Below are 20,304 nucleotides of genomic sequence, written 5' to 3'. Positions count from 1 at the left end.
AATGCAATACATTGAAAACAAGAAACCTAACACTGATGTGCATGAGTAACTGAGGCAGTACTTGGAATGAGCAGTCCTTTTTATTCTGCATAATTTCAAAAGCAGAATGCTAAGATATGAGTGCATAGACAGATTTCAATGAACATTCAATTTTATTTGTAAAGTGCATTTCACAAGGGGGAAATATCACAAGGTAAAAAATATCACAAGTTAAAAAACTCCCTAGTGGGGAGGAACCCAGCTACAGGGCCATCCTCCACTGGCCAATGGTAAGAGATGGTGAGATGGTAACAGTTGAGGTACTAAACTAGCAGGTAAACTCGAAAGCCCACATGGAGGGATGTCAAGTATGCAGTTCAGCGGGGAGGGGGGGGATTATGTAGCTCCAGGATGTGTTGAAGTGTGGGCATGAACCGGGGGAGGAACAAGGCTGCAGCAGTCCAGGACCTTGGGGTAAGGGTGTGGTTGTAGTGGCCCAGGAGCTCAGGGAGAAGGGGGCAGGTGCCCCAGGAAAAAGTAAACAAAGACAAATTGTAGAATTGTCACTGTAGAATTTATTAGTACACAGAATATGGTGTTGTTTCTGTGCCAAATATCCAACTCAATTTCAGTTAATGGTCAAAGTAATGTGCCACACGCACAGAACTCATCATGCACAGAATGCCTGGCCTAGTCTCACATAGACAAATAAACCCTCCAATGTCCTAAGAACAGGGGCTTCATTACATTAAGAGCACAGCACATTTTAGAGTAAAGTATGCGGTAAAATATTTACAGATTAATTACCCCGGATAAAATACATTTTAGTATATCTTTGATATCTTTGTCCACCGCAGACTCAAATGCAGTAATCATGGTTTTGAGCAAACACCTTCATTTGCATTTAGAAGGCAGTAAGTTATGTTAAAAGTTGCCATACTTCATTTGCAAGCACTAAACTGATGCCATCTGTTAAATATTGTATCAAAACAAATAATTTATAGATAAACAGAGCAGCGGCAGGATATCAATTTTTCATTCAAGGACACGAGTAGATTTTGTCCGTCAGGCTTAAGATAAGTACAGCTATTCCGGAGATACTACACAATAAAACCTGTTTGACAGTCATTGAAGTGTGTCAGCCAACCCTAAAAGGGGCAGGGTTGCACGCACAATCTTTACCGAGTCCCTCAGACATCCCACAGTGAAAACTGCCTTTACAGGGAGAACACTGACTCCGTTACTGCTGCCTTAAGATGACTTCTGGTGAGTGAACAGCTATATGCAGCTTCCAGACAAAGCATTGTTTAAAATAACTATTTCTAGTAAGTCTTTTCAAAAACCGTCAGAATTAACAAATGCATGATTACCATTATGACAGATTTAAACTAATGCGAGTACAATGTATTATCATTATTATTGTCGTTATTGTTGTTGTTGTTAACCTGCTTTCAGTCATATTAGAATAAGACATCCATATCAGTATTGTACTCTAAAAACACTTCTTTAGCAGGTGTTTAACCAGTAAGAGCCAGCTAGCACTACTGGTTTTTCAAAGCCTTTATAAGCTTAATGTGATTCTATTGGCTGCTGAAATAAAGGGGCGGGATTGGTCAGAAAGCCTTTCTGCTCGCAAGCGTCCAAAGCAATCTCCCATCTGCACTGCCAATCCTATTTGACTTTTCATTCAAATAAAAGCCATTCTATTTGAATCTCACAATGCTACCATTGACAGTGTAAATACTATGATCCGGCAGCACAAATGTCGGAAACTGATGGCATCATCCATTTGCCAAAACTCTAGGAATGTCTGTGTTTGTATTTTTCTCCAGCATTTTTGCTGCCTTTTTCATAAAAAAAAAAAAAAAAAAACAGAACCCTGCTCGAACACGACCCCTCAATTTTCCATAAAGATGATCGGTGACACAAATTATCATAAAATTTGTATTGCTATTGCGCTTTAGAATGGTCTGTGACTGTAATGACTAGTTGTACTATGTGTTTAGAGTGATCTATGGTTATAATGAGGAGTTGCACTGTGTATTTTAGCAATCTCTGAAGTGGATTTCCACTGTGAGAAGAACAATGAGGCCCACAAGACGAATGAAATCTCTACAGAGCGGCTGATCGTCAGGCGAGGGGAGAGATTCCGCCTCACTATCCACTCCAGCAATGACCAAAGCCTCAATGCTAACAACTTGGAACTCACCGTCCAAACAGGTGCGTAATCACTCTGCTCTTTAGAGACGAGCAAGCTAGAAATATATAATACAGGGGTATTGATGATATACTGCAACAACATTTTGCAAAGCCCCATTCGCCTAGTCGTAACGGAAGCGAGGATCCATTATGGTTTTGAAAGAGTGATTTGTTAGTGAATGCAAGGCTGCTGCTCATCCAAGAAATGCTTCCAGGAAAGAGGGAATGTTTCCTGATCCTGTGTCATGTAAAGACTGAAGTAGAAAACCTTCTCTGTATAAAAGTATGAAATATTGCTGTATATTGTGACATCGATGGAGAAGCCAGAAATACTCCACTGAAGGGTTGTACGGTTATCTGAAATCTGGACAGTGGATGTAAAATACATTTGAACAGCAGAGAGAGGATCATTAATGCTGAGAACATTTATCAATAGGTTTGTAACTGTGTGCAAATGTATGTATGGAAACAAACTAACAAATTCCGCAGGATTTATGAAATGGGAGCAGACACAGCTTTTTTTGTATCCACGTGTGTTTGTTGATAAACACCAATCAACCGTGAACAAGAAATGCATGCTCAAATCTTATGATTAGCATAAATCGACGCCCCTACAATACCTTATAAGACTGACTCGTGAGCCTCACCAAAGAAATCGGCTTGGTCTTTGAACGTGCACTCTATACTAAGTCGGCTACACCATGGCCCAAATCTTCTAATAAAGCCATAGAAACAAATGTCTAAGACATCACTTACACCCTATCCATAGCAAACTTTGTTTACGTGTTTCTTGGAATTTATATTCAACTCCACTTAAACATCAACTAATTACCGGAATTAAACATCACCCATTTTAATCTTGAATTCTGTTGTTATATTATATGAATTATGGCTTATTAAAATAATTGTGCCACTCTAAATCAAAATAAAATAAGAAAAAATTGAATAATAAAAGCACAAATCAAGCTTTACAACCATGCAATTTTATTTCCACGCAACGGAGCTCAACGGTGGATGCTGGGTGGAAGCGCAAAAAATGCATGAATTAGGAATAGCAGCCAGCAAAAGTATCAATAGCATGCAATATGGGCAATGGCAGCATTCCAAAACGGGCAAGTGCAGCAGAAAGAGCCAGGCAGTGCAATGGCTTCAGCAGCAGAAAGAGCCAGGCAGTGCAATGGCTTCAGCAGCAGAAAGAGCCAGGCAGCGCAATGGCTTCAGCGTGCAGGATGAACCAGGCAGCAGGGCAGCTTTGTATGATTGCATCAGGGTAGATGCGGCAGCAGCTCACAGGCATCATAGCATGGCAGAGGGCGCAAAATGAGCAACGCCTAAACGGGTAAGGTTGGAGCTTTATACAGCCCCTCCCATACTCACCAATAGACAATCGGGCACCTGCCTGAAAATCTAGCAAGAGCAAAACCAAAGAAACAAAACTAATGTTATGCTTCTATGATCTAGGACCGGAGCCCTCTGAAGACTTAGGGACCAAGTCTGTGTTTGGTGTCACCGGGAAAAGTCAGTCAAAGAAGCCCTGGGTTGCTAAAGTCAAAGACACTTCCCCTACATCAGTCACCCTGTACATCATTAGCCATGACTTTGCCAGCATTGGGGAGTACAGCCTCTCGGTGAAGACACACCCTGATATGACTGAGGGAGACAGCGTTGGGACCTTTGTTCTCCTGTTTAATCCTTGGTGTAAAAGTGAGTGCACTCTTTCCAGAAATTTTCCAGAAACACATGAAGGGATGAACACTTATGCGTATTTTTATAACCACCTACCTTGCTTTCATTTTCAAAGTGCTTATTAAAGCCCTAGTGTGTATGAGTGCTTATTAAAGCCCTACAGTGTGTAAGTGCTTATTAACACCTGTGTGTATCATCAGAGGACTGGGTGTACCTGGACAATGAAAAGGAGAGAGAGGAGTATGTCATTAATGAACAGGGCCTGCTTTACCAAGGGACATGCGACTATATTGGGGATATGCCCTGGGATTTTGGACAGGTACATGGAGCCTGAAAACACAAAACCTCCAGAATTAAGATCATCTCATGGGCACTCATGCCTGCTGACACATCACAATAGTTGTTGAAGGGCAGCTGGGTGGCTCACTATCCACTGCAGCCCCGTTCATGTTGGAATCCCACTGCCGATTCACAAGATTGTGGATATCCACAGTTCTCCTGTTTTTGCTTCTTTTCGATGTACATTTACATAACTGCTAGCTGTTGTTTTAGAAGCCAGTAAATGTGTCCAGGGTACTCTGTGATAAGGAGCCTTTCTGTTGCTTTCAGTTTGAAGAGGACATCCTTGACATTTGCCTGAAAATCCTGGACCTCAACCCAAAATGTTTAGACAACGCAGCCGAAGATTTCTCTGCACGCTGCAACCCCATCTATGTCGGCAGGGTGGTCAGCGCTATGGTACACCCATCTCTACACGCTAAAACATTCTCCCCCCTGCACCCTCACACACAACCATACACCCTCACACAACCCCCCCTCCCCCCCCTACATCCTAACACTCACCACCCTCATAGACCTATACCCCAAACACACTCTGAGACACACCCCCTGACACACTAACACACTCCCTACACCATAACAGACACTCCCTGCACTTACATCTGGACACAGACCATCCTCACACACAACCCTATACCCCTACACTTGCACATGCAACCACTTACCTACCACATGTGTATTCACTACAAAATGGCTACCACGGCAAACGGGTGAAAAACAAGTGTCCCAGTGCTTTTTTAACTACCAACCAGTGAGGGGAACCGCACCAGGGTGTCTAGCCTCGCAACCAAGCCAACACTCAGTTCCACTTCAAAGAAATTAAAGAAATGTTAACAATCAGAAAAGGGTCACAAGTACACCAGTCAGCTCACAATAAAAATACCAGACAACTGGCTAGATAAAACACATACACCTTGAATATAAAATCTATCTTGGCAAAACGGCAGCCAATAGACCTACAATCAAAAAGGCACATCAGTACATAAATTACCTCAGGTATTGCTCAAACCCTACTTACCCCTGAACATTGGGTTGTACCTTGGGTAAAATGTACGTTGGCCAAGCAGCCTCAGGGTAACAATCCCCAGCACCGAAGGGCAGGCCGGGACTTAAATCACCAATCGGTTAGCAGCAGACCAGGTAAACAGGACACTATCAAATAAATTAAAACTCAGTCATCGAGTATGTAAAAAGAATCTTAAAAAACCAAACGCATGCCTGCATCACCTACCCCAGTCACAGAGAGGAGCCAATATTAGCAACTAGCCAAACAGCCAGAGAAAAGCAGAAGCAGCCATGCTGCCACAGCTGCCTTAAATGCCCTAACGAGCTACTTAGAGGGCGGGACCAGGAAGGCTGTGTGGGTGTGTCAAGACTACTACATTGATGTGGAAACCAGTGTTCCTACCACACCTGCATCCTAAGTCACACTGCCCTACACCCTTACACACATATACCAACGCCCTCACACAAAGCATTTTTTGTACATTAACCAAGCAATATTAGAATGCATTATAATGTGGTTTGATGAACCAGACAGTTGACCCTTCCTAAACACAGACATGTTCTTCAAAAATAAATATGACCATATGGTTCTCTTATTAATCGATAGCTTACAAACACATCCACAATTTCAATACTTTTGGTAAAAAATGAATAAATACCAAATTAGGTGATTTTTTTTGTCCTTTGGTAATTTATACCTCAATTACCAAATAATGTGTACTCCATCTTCCTTTCTTAATTTTTCAATCTTACAGGGTAGACACAGTTACAAAGTTAGAAAGCTCCCGCCTAACATCACAAGCTTGTCAGGCAGGCCAGCTATCATGTTGCCAACAGGATGCATTCCTATGGCTTACTGTACCATATCAAATTATATTGAGCCTCTCTCAAACACAATGATCTAAAAACTAGATAGTCAACAGATTTTGGTAGAGCTGTGAATGGCAACAGTTGTACATGCAAATAAATGAATAAACTCAGAAATAGAAATAGATACAATAATATTGTATTGGCACCTGCATTCCTGCAACAGATGTCGGGGGTGCAGGCAGTGTGTTTATAGCTGCAGACGGGCATGAGGGGGAATGTTTGCCCCTGCAGGTATTACAAGGGCATGTTTTCTTCTAGTAAATGTTACTTGTAGTCATAATAACATCAGTATGCCGGAAGTTTGTCACAGAAAATATTGGCTAAAGAAATAAAAAAGTTAAAATAAGTTTAAAGAAGTTAATAATATCATTTTATAACATTAAATTAACAACAGGTCTAATGCACACAAGGGAATTTAAAAAACATGTGCTACTGCAACAGTAACAATTGCTTGGAATTAAAAATAAGAGATTTGGTTCACAGATAGGCGGCACGTATGGTGCAGTGGGTAGCACTGCCGCCTCACAGCAAGGAGGTCCTGGGTTCGAATCCCCGTCGGCCGGGGCCTCTCTGTGCGGAGTTTGCATGTTCTCCCCGTGTCTGCGTGGGTTTCCTCCGGGTACTCCGGTTTCCTCCCACAGTCCAAAGGCATGCAGGTTAGGCTGATTGGAGAGTCTAAATTGCCCGTAGGTGTGAGTGTGTGAGTGTGTGAGTGAATGGTGCGTGTGCCCTGCGATGGACTGGCGACCCGTCCAGGGTGTATTCCCGCCTTTCGCCCAATGTATGCTGGGATAGGCTCCAGCCCCCCTGCGACCCTGATCAGGATAAGCGGGTTCAGATAATGGATGGATGGATGGATGGATGGTTCACAGATTTGAAAAAAGCATCTTTGTCTCTGCGAGTGTGAATACGAATGTGAAATAAACCTGCTTGCTTCTTTCCATCAGATTAACTGTAATGACGACAGCGGCGTGCTACAGGGAAATTGGAGCGGTTGTTATTTTTCCGGAATGTCTCCGTTACACTGGAACGGCAGCGTGGACATCCTGAGGACGTGGAAGGAGAGTGAATACCGCCCCGTGAAATATGGCCAGTGCTGGGTGTTTGGTGGGGTCATGTGCACAGGTAAGGCAAACTGTCAACATGCTGTCACTCTCAATATGCTTTTCACCTTTTTAACTGGAGGACATGATGCGCCACCAGCCCCATCACACTACACCAGCCCCATCAGACATACTCTATAAAAATAGACAGCACTATAAAACCTACAAACTGTAAAGATTTAATTCCACTATTAAAGGCACCTTTCACTCTAAGGATGGTGGGCTGTCTGTCATGGAATGAAAATGTTAGAGAACCGGCAATGGATTTTTCACTGTAAAGCTGTAATAGGTAATTCCAGACTTCTAATGGTCAAGAGATGAATTGCGGCAATAAACACCCTCAAACCATTTTTCAGTGATAGGAAGGGATTTACAATGGTCTTGTAACAATGTTTTAACACAAATCTTACCTATTGTACCTAAAACTGGTTGGCTGAATGTAGCTTATTATGCCTGCATAACATCACAAACAAGAGTAATAACTATGATCTATTTCCTTAGTCCTGAGGTGCTTGGGAATTCCCTGTCGCCCGGTGACAAATTTTGAGTCTGCTCATGATACTCATGGAAATCTAATAATTGATGACTACTACTCTGACCACGGTGTCGAACCCAAGGAGTGTGAAGACAGTATATGGTGAGTTCCACCATTTTTCAATGATTACTCAATGACAAATTCTTAAGAAGGGTTCTGTCTCAATTCATCTAACAAGGATGATCTTGGCTTGGTTTGATTCCACTACCCTTGCTTTCTTTCCTGGAGGGAGGTATTTTCTGATTTGTGACATGCAACAAGCACAATTTTAATACTTTACTGACACCATTTATGACACCATTGATATGTTTTGATATTAGAGAAAAGATGGGAATTCATCAGAACAGAACTGTAATTGCTTATACAACATAGCAAGTGCACAGCTTCATAAATAAAATAAGTAATACCCAGTGCAGTCCGTAAGTATTTGGACAGTGGTACAATTTCTGTTCTTTTGGCTCTATACTCCAGCACATTGGATTTTAAATAAAGCAATGACCCTTATAGGATCCTTATAAGAAGTGCATTCCTTCCGTTTTAGGGAACCAACATTCATTGGATTTTCAGCCGTTTCTGATTAGTCACGTGCGTTCAGTCAGTTCCTTAGTGCAGGTATAAGAAAGCCTTGAGTATCTAGTCTTCTTCTGTCAACATGAGGACCAGAGTGGCGCCAATGAAAGTCAAGAAAGTTGTACAGAAATGACAATTGAGACCATTTGCATTGTTTCATTTCATTTCCATATATTAAAATTTTGACTTTGTGGCAGGCCCGCCCTCCTCTCCTGCCTTCCGTATGTAAATCATTGCAGGGAAACCTCCGGAATAAACCCAGAAATGAGTGTTGTGAGTGCAGAGATGCGTAGTCTGCGTGCCACAAACCTCCGGCAATAACGCATCACAGTTTGAGCAGCCTAAATACAAGAGGAGCACAGTTGTCTCTGTTTTCCATAACTTTACAACAATGGATGAAAGTACAAGTAATGAAGTGACCAAAAAATGTAAACCACACCGATAATCAGAAGAAGAAGGCTGTATTTTGCAAGGAACTGTGGGAATGGAACTGTAAAATAGACTTGTTATGACCACCAGCCACCATGGGTGGCCGCTAAATCCTCCAAAGCCGAGGAAATCGTAGATTGTCACTGTAGTAAATCAAGATGCAAAAATTGCGTAAATAAAACACCCAACCCCTATATTCCAAATCTATACCTAACTTGAGTTGGTATAAGTGGTGCTTTTGATGAATGTGGATTGATTGACTGATTGTTTGATTGATTGATTGAACCATCCTTTTCTGATCTCGATTCTGTATGCACACAGGAACTACCATGTGTGGGTAGAAGCCTGGATGAGACGCCCTGATCTCCCTGGAGAACCATTTTATGATGGCTGGCAGGTTCTGGATCCCACCCCTCAGGAGCTGAGTGATGGTACGGCCCTTTTCCCATCCTGATCAGTCTAGCTATGCTAATGCATACCAGACCCAGTAGGGTACTTAGCTATGCTAATGGTTAACCAGACCCAGTAGGTACTTAGCTGTACTAATACATTACCAGACCCAGTAGGTACTTAGCTATGCTAATGCGTACCAGACCCAGTAGGTACTTAGCTATGCTACTGGCTAACCAAACCCAGTAGGTACTTTGCTAATGCATTTCCTGCACTATTGTGGCTGTGCAGCAGATAAAATCCCTCTCTCTGTATCCTGGTGGTACACTGGCTCAATCCCTCTCTCTCTCTCTCTCTGTACCCCAGGGGTACACTGCTGTGGGCCAGCTCCAGTGAAGGCTGTACATGAGGGTCACACAGACCTGAAGTACGACCTGCCTTTCGTCTTTGCTGAGGTCAATGCGGACCGGGTCACCTGGCAACTCAAGGCAGATGGGTCACAGAAGAAGATGCACTCGGAAACAAAGGCAGTGGGTTGGAACATCAGCACTAAAGCAGTGGGCAGTGACGAACGAGAAGACATCACTGGACACTACAAGCATGCAGAAGGTAAGCCTGAGAAAATTCTTGATTCTTCACTGTGGAAGTTACTTGCCACTAGCCCCGTCGGTGGGACTGTATGACGGAAGTTCCGGCCTGTAGCATAGTGGTTAAGGTACATGACTGGGACCCGCAAGGTCGGTGGTCCAATCCCCGGTGTAGCCACAATAAGATCTGCATAGCCGTTAACCCTGCATTGCTCCAGGGGAGAATCAACTGTACGTTGCTCTGGATAAGACCGTCTGGTAAAATTCCATTAATGCAATGTAAGTTTTTTGACAAGGCTCTCTTGGCAAAAGTGAACAAGTGTCACAAAGTGTCACAAAGTTCTGAAAACAATAATAGAACACTTTATAGTAAATAAGGACCCATTTTGGACACAGCCTATCACTAAAACCAAATCAAATTTCCTGTCAAAATTAGGTTCAAAGAAGGAAAGGAAGGCGTTCAAAGAAGCGGTGAGGAGAACGGAAAAGCGCAGGAAGCTGGAGTCAGACGAACCCCCTCCCGAAATCTCAGTGAAGATCGAAGAGAAGAGCAAGCCAATGAACGGCAAGGACATCGACCTGGTGATCCGACTGCAGAGCCCCACACCGCAAAATCTGTTAGTCCATGCCAATGCCCAGGTCATGCTCTACAACGGCATGCTGGAATCCAACATCTGGAGTGAAGAAATACCAGTAAAGTTACTGGCCAACAAAGGTGAAATGGCATTCTCTCCTGCTCTTCTGCTGTACTGAACATGGTTGCCTTATGCAAACACATGCACACACACATCTAGCATAGCATTCAGGGGCATTATGCAAACAAGAATTTAGGGGTGGCACAATTTCTTTTCTTTTTTTCAAATTAACCAGCAGAAGACTGTAGTTAACTCTTCATTCACTTCTAGGCTACTGCTGGTGTTGGGTAGAGTGATTGCAGAGGAGAAAGCCTTGAAGGATGAAGCAGGGAGGGGGGAGCTCAGACAGTCTCATGTGTCAGCAAATTGATTGAATTGATTTTTGTGTAGTCGTTTGTTTTGTTCATTTCTTTTACTGTTTTTCTTCAATTGCTCCCTCTTTTTTATAGCCCAGGTTTGGGCAGGCAGGCGCATGCCCTCAGTCAATGGGCACGGCACCAGTGTACTATTTCAGTAACCCTACACACACGATGCCAGTGTAGTATTTCAGTAACCTTACACACACAATGCTAGTGTAGCATTTCAGTGAGCAGATACATCACAAATGTCTGAAAATGTGATTAAAGGGCCAAAAATGTCTTGTTTGTATTTGGCAGAGCTAAAGGTCCCTTTCCAGATTCCCTTCTCCAAGTATGGGAGTCACATACAGGGAACCAACAGCATCAAAGTGTCAGCAGTAGTCAATGACAAGGAGAACACTGAGGAGGTCTACATGGCAGAGAGGAACATTGTGCCTGAAAATCCTCCCATCAGCATTTCTGTGAGTCCTGCACACTCTCTGTCTGACACTTCATCCTGGGCTATTCAGATACAAGCAGGATGCATCACTGTACTAGATCAACACAAATAATAATAATTAGGTATTAGGGATGGGGCGGTATGAAAATTGCATGCCATGATCATCCTTGCAAAAATTCTTGATTTAAGCTGTTATCACGATATAGCTAAAATATTCAGAAAATCTTTAAAAAGAAGTAGTTGTACCGATACCGGTAAACAGCTGACATCTTCTGACATGTTTACAAAATGTAGGATTCTGAGCGCATCAGCAGGTTGGACCGGCCCAGTTCGAGCACTGGACTGAACAAAAATAATAACCTGTGGTCATGCATTTTATCATCCATGCTATAGTGACGCATGGATGATAAAATAGACTGTGTGAGATGGGCAGGAGGCATGCACAGAGAGAGAAATGTATAACACCGTGAATTATAACTGCTTTTCAGTGAGTAGCCACCTCACATGTCACTCCACAATTCACTGAAGTCCAAACTGGCATTCTTGTATGTCTCATGATTTCATGATTAAAGCAACTGCAGAGAAAGCAGAGGTGTGACAGGTGGTCAGCCTTGTAAGTGCTGGATACCACGATGTCATCCAGGTAGACTAATATGAAGGGCAGGTCACACAGCACAGTGTCAATCAACTGCTGAAGTCTGTGCTGCATTTTTGGGGCCAGATGGCATTTGATGAATGTCGCCTGAGGGTGAATGGGCACCTGATGCCAGCTCCAGACCAGGTCCACTTTTTGAAAATAGCACGGGCTATTTGTTTTCATAGGCGGGCCGAAAAACCTTGAATGTGCAAAACGGGGTAGCGATCTGGTGTACTCATGTCATTCAGGTGCCAGAAGTCATCATACGGGCACCAGTCATTGTTGGGCTTGGGCATGAGGTCGTAAACCAACTAGTTGACTGGCGGATGATGCCAAGGTGCTCCATTGAGTCAATTCAAGCCCTTGCAATGACGAGTTTGTGTGGGTCGAGGCACCGGGCTTGGGTGTGCACAGGTGGTCTTGCTGCATAGATGTAATGCCCCACTCCATGTTCTTCCTGGCTTGCTTGCAGCCGTAGAACATTATCTGCTTCCTTGGCTAGCCAATGGAAATCATAGAATTGGCTAGGTTTAGCCGAACCTGGTCTGGGAGTTACTGGAAACGTTCATTGAACAGAAAACATGGTGTGTGATTACCTAGCAGGGACAGCATATGATCCATCAGGACTGAGATGCTGCATTCACATCACATAGGAGAAAATGGCACGATGGGAGGATTTCCCCTTTTCCCAACTTGATCATTTTCACCCGTTGCACATTGGTTAGGGTGGATTTATTTATTTTTATTATTTGTTTCAGATTTTTTTGCATTTTTCTCCCAATTTGGTGGTCAATTGTTCCCTGTTTATCGTCAATTCCCGTGTGCTATTGAGGAGATACTGTTGCAACCCTGCCCCTCTAGCCCTGGACCATGATTCAGAGGCAATCTGGGACAATTGCCTTGTCCGACTGGTTTGAGGTAGTGTGATCAGTCGATACGTGGGCGTTGCAGAAATGCAATGACAAGGATTGCTTTTAATTCTGCCACGTTCCGTATGGCACCCAGTGGCCACAGAGCCACACGCAACGGTGTGTATTGCATTATCATTTCATCACAAAACAGCATACTGTTTCAGGAATAGTTTCAGGAATCACTTTTACCGAGACGAGTAAGTTATCAAACAAGCAGTGCCAAATACCGCGGAAAATTGTAAACATTAGCTAAAGTAAGCCTAAAGCTTCTAGCAATATTACCGATCGAGAGGCTAATGTTAACGAACATTAGCCGTTGAGCTTATAGTGTAGTTTTAGGGAATTAAATAAGCTGTCAAGTGGGAGGCATGAAATTAATAAATTAAATGTGGCTTCAGCTAAATAGTTCTGGATAGACTTAGGCCACCTCGGTAACAGTGTTCTTTGGTGATGAGGTTTCCCACATAACATCCAAATCCACTCCTGATATTTCTGAAAAATAGAATTTTAACTTGGGAAATGGAAAACAGCACCATGCCTTCACACTTATTTTCTCACTATTTCTCCCATTGACTGACATTCATAGGGCTTCTTGTGTAAATCTTTTCAGGTCACTGGAAAGCATATGCAGTTCAAAAGCATGCAGGCAACGATCACGTTTGATAACCCCTTGGACGTGGCTCTGAATGACTGCTCCATAACACTCACTGCCAGTGGATTATTCAAGCACAGTACAGAAGCCAAGTGAGTGTCACCTGCATGGTTTCCAACAGCAGCAGTTTTTCATCCTGCTGATATGACTGTTGGAATGCCAAAAAAAATGTATATGACCATGGCAACAATTATACTATACCATTTTTGTTGCTTTCCCCTGTTAGCAGATGGTGTCATTGTGGTTAACCTACGTAGCAGGGCTGGGGTCAATTCTGAATTGTATTGAGAATCTCTGATAAATAACTATTCAGTTCTTGAATTTGAATGGTCACAGGATACATAATTTGAATGAAATTAATTAAATTACATTGCATTACATTATTGGAATTTGGCAAACGCTCTTATCCAGAGTGACATACAACAAAGTGCAAAGTAAAGACCCATAACCAGGGACAGGTGCACTATAAGACCCTAGAGGGAAGTACAATTTCAAGAGAACAACAAAGATAAGGACTAGGGCCTATTTGATTAATCTGATTCATGGATTATGCCAACCTTTTACCATTTATATATCTAAAAATAGTTTTTATACAGCATAACACAATAGAATGATGTATACTTCCATATGAACAATAAACAGTGTACATAGCCAAACAAAACTAGCAACGATATCATCTTAAATTACAACACAAGTAATAACGCACAAAAACAACTACCATTCAGTTAAGGACTACAGGGAGGTAGGGAGGGGTGGGCAGAGGTGCTTGAAAAGTCTTCAGTCTGCGCTTGAAGGTGGTGAGAGACTCTGCTGTTCTGACCTCCATGGGGAGTTTGTTCCACCACTGTGAAGCCAGAACAGACAGTAGTCGTGAGCGGGAGGTGGAAGTGTAGAGAGGGGGAGGCACCAGGCATCCTGTGGTGGCGGAACGAAGAGGTCTGCCAGGCGTGTAGGATCTGATGACATGTAATGGCAATGACCTTTTTTCATTCATCACTTTAAACTATGTATACTTTAATATTAATGGCATATTGTTACAAGGATTATGTTAAAATTGAACACTGATAAAATCAGTTTTAAGAAGCCCAGTATGTTGGCAATTATGAATAATAATCATCACCCGAATTCAGTTTTGACTCCTACCCTGTTGTATAACTCTGTACTAATGTTCCAAGGATGCAGGACTTCCTTTCAAGAATGAATCAGTGTTCACTGAAAATGCACTCAGTGTAAAATGTTCTCCATTAGTGAAAAATTCGCTCTCAGAGTAAAATGTACTCTATCAGGGTAGAATGTAAGAAAACAGGGTTGATTTAATGTCAAAGATTGAGCTTTGTGTAAGATTTAGCTGTGTGTCCATTTCTCTGCAGGTTGGAGTCTCTCGACCCAGGCGCGCGACTTGTTGTTCTGGTCCCCTTTACACCATACAAATCTGGACGCAAGAGGCTGGTGGCTGATTTCGACTGTGACCGGTTCCGGGACATCAAAGCCCGCTGTACCGTAGATGTTGAACGCTTTGCCATTGTCTAGGGTACAATGTAGCTGTTAACTCCCTTTAAATGGACTCAGATACAGTTTAATGTTACATCCATTTTACAAATTCTATGGTGAAGGTCCAGGAAGATGGCAAGACAAGGATTTTGTTTATTTTCTGTAGCTATGGTGATGAATATGCAGTGTGTGAATGACTATACTTGTAAATCAGAGATGGAATAAAGCTCCTTTACTCCATATAAATGTATTTTCTTGTCATTGAAACTGGTGGAATAACTGTTGTCTGTTGTCACAAGTCAACTGTTGCACTGCTGTCATATCACTGATATTATACAAAATGAAACAGCAAACAAAAACATATTAGTGAAAATTAATTAATAATCACTGTGGGTCATAGTGCACAAACGTGCTACAAAAGCACTATGATGCCCACATTATTTTATTCTTTATTTATTTTTATTTTTTTAAATATTCACATTTAAGTCCACATGTAATACCGCTCTGATTGGAGGGGAACAAACCAATGGAGAACGAGAGAAAAGTAATTACTTGTCCAGAAATCACACGCACCTGCATACTCTGACACTAAATCACACACACTGTCGAGGACCCGGCCCTAGGCCCCCCTGATGAGAGATTGACAGGGATGGCTTAGGAAGGAATGCATTGTTAACCCCTCGCACACGCCATCGAGGTGGTAGTAAGCACGCCCGTAAGAGGAAAAATATGTGGTTCAGAGATAATGAGCAGCCCTACTTGTCAGAAGAGGAGTCTGAAGTCGGGGGACTTAGATTTAGAGTACTAAGGAGCAAGGTTAAAGTTCTGACTGAGGCCATGCATAGAATGAGTTCCAGCATAACCTTGGAGGAGATTCAACATGCTGAGCGAGCAGTCGGGGAATACCCCAACCCTACAGGGGAGGAGCACAATGCCTGGCTAAAGCAAAAATAATAAGGAAAACGGAAGGGATGTCAATACCGAAAGAATATTAAGAGGCTTTAAGGGCCTTCCTGATTATAATCTGATAATTTATTGGACCGATTCAAAGGACTGACTGTAGAGGAGTTTGGGGATGATTTACACTCAGCTATTAGCTGGATGTCCTTTGTAGATCCCTTAAGGCGCCGCGGAGAGGGGCACCTGAAGAGTGTGTTGAGATGGTGGAGGGCACTAACTTCTGGCTTGTATGAAGTCAAAGTTTGGAGAGAGTCCAAGGAGAGATTATGACAGGGAGACAAATACCAGTGATGAATAGGTTCATTAAAAATTACATAAGAGCTAGTGTTTTTCCACTTGTATACTGAGATGGTGGAAACTCCCAACAGGAGGGGCACATGAGATAAAGTATTGGGGAAATTTCCTTTGAGGTATGAGAAAATGACATTGAGACAAACAATAGTGATGAATATGTTCATTAAAAAAGTTGCATAAGAGAAAAATGTCTTCCCACTCGGTATATTGGGGACATTTCTTATCAAAAAAAGGTACACTTTTTTACCAGCTAAGGATATATAAGGAGTGATCTTTTAGACGTTAAAAAAGCAGGAAAAAAGAAGGAGAAGAAAGAAAAAAAGCATCTTAGAATTTTGCTTCAGAAGATATCTATGGGCTGTTGAAGAGAGAGCAACGGAAGACAGCTGTAGTCAAGCTGGATATGGATATGGAGAACAGAGTGATGTACGCGGTGCGGACTTAGCCCAAGAGTTGTGGCAACAGGACCGATGTCGAAAGAGCAACACAGAACAACTATAATCAAGCTTGAGTGGTAATTATAATCTATATTACCTAGGAAAAGTAGTACATAGAAGTAATACTTTATAAGTTTCCTTTTATTTTTATGTCTTTTATTTCTCATTAAGGTACTATATAAGGTAGAAAAATGTAGAGAAGTTTTTAGAGTTTAGATAAATATAATATTCTAGGAATAGTTTCTTTTAAAAATCCAGAAGGGGGAGCTATAGGATAAGGCTAAGGCCAAAGAGGATGGGTATTTTAGGGGTGTACCTTGAATTTTAACATCATGGTGGAAAGGTAAATTAGAAAGAGCTAAAGGGCTATATGTAACTTGCATGTCATCAGCAAACTGAAAGATGATATATATCCTGTAAGCTGTATAACTCTATTCTTTTGATTGATTATAATAAAGTATATCTTACTATAATCATATGTGATAAAGGTTCTTTTAGAGGAATACATTGAATACAGGACATCATATACCAGATTTGCATCACACCCTTCACTTCGAGACTGGGCTGGAAGTTCAGTAGAACTTACCAGGGCTCCAGAACGTTCAGAGTACTTAAAGAAAAAGAGAGTTTGTCCCCGAGAGACCTCATGGTGAGGTACTGCTCGTGGGAACGTGAGGTCTGAGCTCGGCAAGGGGTCCGTGGCTCACGACAACACACTCCTACACAATATCACTCACATATTCTTAAACAAAATCACACACCCATATACTCTTATCCAAAACTGCGCACACACAAAATTACATGTTCGCAAAATCGCACACACCCACACATTCTTACACAATATCACACACACCTGTGCACTTTTAGTGCCATGAAAACATATTTGCCCCCTTCTTGATTTTCACCGTGAGACACACCGTGACACACCCCTGGGAGGACATAAGAGCTGGACACAGGGAGATATGGAAAATGTTGGTCACAGCCATTTATTTATGCTTTTACAGAGAGAGAGCAAGCCAATTACAGGAATGAAGCAGGCTTCGTCCATCATCCTCACTGGATTTGGATAGAAAGAAACTAAAAACTAAAACAAACAGCTTTTCAGCTCACTCTGCCAGTCGCTCAGCTTTCTCTCTTGTTGGCTGTGGTTTCGCAGTCTCAGCCGTCTACCATGGATAGAAGCACACTTTCCACGTGCCCAGATTGAATAACGTGGGTTCATTCTTTCACCCCAAAGGTAAAAGCAGGATTTACCAGGGTCCTTGTTTTGGTGACAAAGGGATATATGTTAGTAGGCTATCTAACATAAGCTAGCCTACTAACTTACAGTGCAGTCTGTAAGTATTTGGACAGTGACACATTTTTGTTGTTTTCACTCTGTACCCCAGCAAACCCTTCGTGTAGTCCCCCCAAATTCAAGTGACCAAATAATTGGACAAATTAACAAACTGAAATGAACTCATCATATTCAATATTTTGTTGCAAGAGCTTTGCAATCAATGACAATGGTGATGTTCCTGGTGATGTTCTGCCAGGCCTGTACTTCTCAGCTCCTGCTTGTTTTGGGGGCCATTTACCCATTTTCTGGTCTTCAGCAAGTGAAATGCATACTCAATTGGACTGAGGTTAGGTGATTGACATGGCCAATCTGTAAGGGAGCGGGGTCGGAGGACCAAACGCGACTGAGTTGGGTTCTAAAAGCTACTCACAAGACGTGAGATAACCACTGAGTTTTTCTGAGGGCATACCTAGAGATGAGGGATGCACCCCAGAGGAGGAAGGGGTGAACAATAAAGGGCAGTTAGCCAACAAAGAAAACAAACTATTAAAACCGGTCAACAAGTTTAATCTGAAACCAGCAAGGAAAAGATAAACGATATGTAAACTCAACCTTGCGTCTTGCTAATTACGGCGGATGTTAGGTGAGACAAATATGACACAGGTAGCCTACACAGAGCATGCCAGGGAGGAAAACTATGCAGGCTCCCAACTGCGCTATAGCATACCTAAAAAACGGGAACAGCAAAGTGACCATGAAAGACAAACAACATCCCGTCTCCTATTCCACTGACAAAGCGGGAACACTAGAATGCACAAAAACATTTACAATTTAATTTGACTGAGGAAGCAGTCTTAACAACATTTACAATTTGATCTCAGTCACAGAACCCCGAGTTTATTGGTGAGTTTGCAAAGATGAGAGGGGCAATACTCCAACGACTATATACACCACTTGACTTTTAGGAAAGTCAGCAACCACAGATATTCACCAGACAGTCACCTAGGCTCAACTGACCGTGCAGGAGACTTACAAGAATGTGAGATAAAAACACGAGCAGAGCCCTGGACAAACGGAGGTTCGCAAAGCTCTCCGCCGAGAAAGGCAAACACTCAAACACGTGTCATTAACCATAGCGGAATACATAAAACAGCCTGGCGCTAAGAAAAGCATAATCCCCTTGGGTATGAGGCTCATGTGGACCTAACCTAACTACACAATCTGCCATGAGACTATCGGAGGTGCGCAAAGCTCGCTGATAAGGATATAACCACCGACAGTGGTGAACAACGACATAGTGCTATATATCCAATGAAAGACAAAGACAATGACAATAACGAAAACAATGCGTTTAAAAAGTGACAAAATGAAACACCTCGCTACACTAAAGTAAACGTCAGACGACTGCTAAACTGGGAAACTGCACACTACGGGAAAAAGAGACACAATGACACCAAGAACAATCTCCACCTAGGGAATATTGACTTCCCCTTACACTTGATCAAAACTGTAGGGAGTCTGAGCCAGTCTTAATTACCAGAGGGTCTCAGTACTCCTGGATCCACCTTAACTCAGCCTAAAGCTCCTTTAAACAAGGTGGAAATAAACTATGTGGACGAACAGCCAATGAGAGCAAGCATGCAGAAAACTCTAACACTTGGCCAAGACAGTAGGAAGCTGTGTCTCAAACTCCCAGAGGAATCCTGTGGTCCTGTGTCTTAAGATTTGTGTGCCAGATAAAATGTGGAAGTGAAGGTGTGACAGACTGTCCTCACAACCCTTAGATGGCGGAGAATTTTCAGTCACACCTCACATAATGCACAAAGGAAAAATTAAATAACATCCTATGGGGAATGCAACAAACAAGCCCTGATTCAAAGAGAAAAAGGGCTTAAATAGAGAGGCACAGAGCTGACCTTGATCAGCAATCAAACCACACATGGCATACAATTGTAATCAGTCATCAGCAGAGGGCATTGATTACCTAATCGCCATTCATTACCAAATTTAATTACCAAAATAGGCAGGCATGTGACAATGGCATCCTCTAGCGGCGCAAAAAGGTTGTATCTGGAAAACCTTTCTGAGTCCCAAGAACCATGACAAAATCAAGAACGTTCCACTTTTTGGCCTGACAAAACTCCTTGGTAATCAGTTCCGATGCATTTGCTTGGATCTGAGCAGATGCTTCTGTATTCGGCAGCTTCGGCATTCACCCTACTGCTGCTGTCGGCAGTTACATCATCAGTGAACATGAATTGAGCCAGTTCTACTTGCCATACATGCCCAAGCCCTAAAACTACCTCCACCATGTTTGACAGATGAGATGGTAGCCTATGCTTTGGATCATGAGCTGTTCCTTTTTTCCCCCACACTTTCCTCTTTCTATTACTCTGGTACGAGTTGATCTGTCCATAACACTTTGTTCCATAACTTGTTTTTGCAAACTCTAACCTGGCCATATTCTAATAACAGCAGTTGAGCAGGTATTGTTATTGATGCGACTGTCATAACTAAA

The 20,304-nt window shown here is 42.4% G+C and overlaps 1 protein-coding gene across 1 annotated transcript; it reads left to right on the top strand.

Moving 5' to 3' along the window:
• Window positions 1-1,120: 1,120 nt before the first annotated feature.
• Window positions 1,121-15,062, top strand: LOC133109660 (protein-glutamine gamma-glutamyltransferase 2-like). Its single transcript, XM_061219114.1, has 13 exons — window positions 1,121-1,245; window positions 2,029-2,199; window positions 3,640-3,882; window positions 4,065-4,183; window positions 4,474-4,602; window positions 7,026-7,203; window positions 7,683-7,818; window positions 9,037-9,146; window positions 9,472-9,714; window positions 10,129-10,407; window positions 10,984-11,147; window positions 13,284-13,417; window positions 14,696-15,062. Exons 1-13 carry the CDS (start codon window positions 1,236-1,238, stop codon window positions 14,853-14,855), a joined length of 2,076 nt encoding a protein of 691 aa, XP_061075098.1. The 5' UTR covers window positions 1,121-1,235; the 3' UTR covers window positions 14,856-15,062.
• The last annotated feature ends 5,242 nt before the right edge of the window (window positions 15,063-20,304 follow it).

Source organism: Conger conger, chromosome 14 (genome assembly GCF_963514075.1).
Source record: "Conger conger chromosome 14, fConCon1.1, whole genome shotgun sequence".
In the NCBI taxonomy this organism is placed as follows: domain Eukaryota; kingdom Metazoa; phylum Chordata; class Actinopteri; order Anguilliformes; family Congridae; genus Conger; species Conger conger.
Note: the sequence above shows the minus strand (reverse complement) of the source record. Positions and strands in the feature narration are given on the sequence as shown.

Excerpts from the sequence above, each read along its gene's own strand:
- LOC133109660 (XM_061219114.1), top strand. Across the intron at positions 3,883-4,064 it reads GTTTAATCCTTGGTGTAAAA|AGGACTGGGTGTACCTGGAC; the intron begins GTGAGTGCACTC and ends GTGTATCATCAG. Across the intron at positions 11,148-13,283 it reads ATCCTCCCATCAGCATTTCT|GTCACTGGAAAGCATATGCA; the intron begins GTGAGTCCTGCA and ends AAATCTTTTCAG.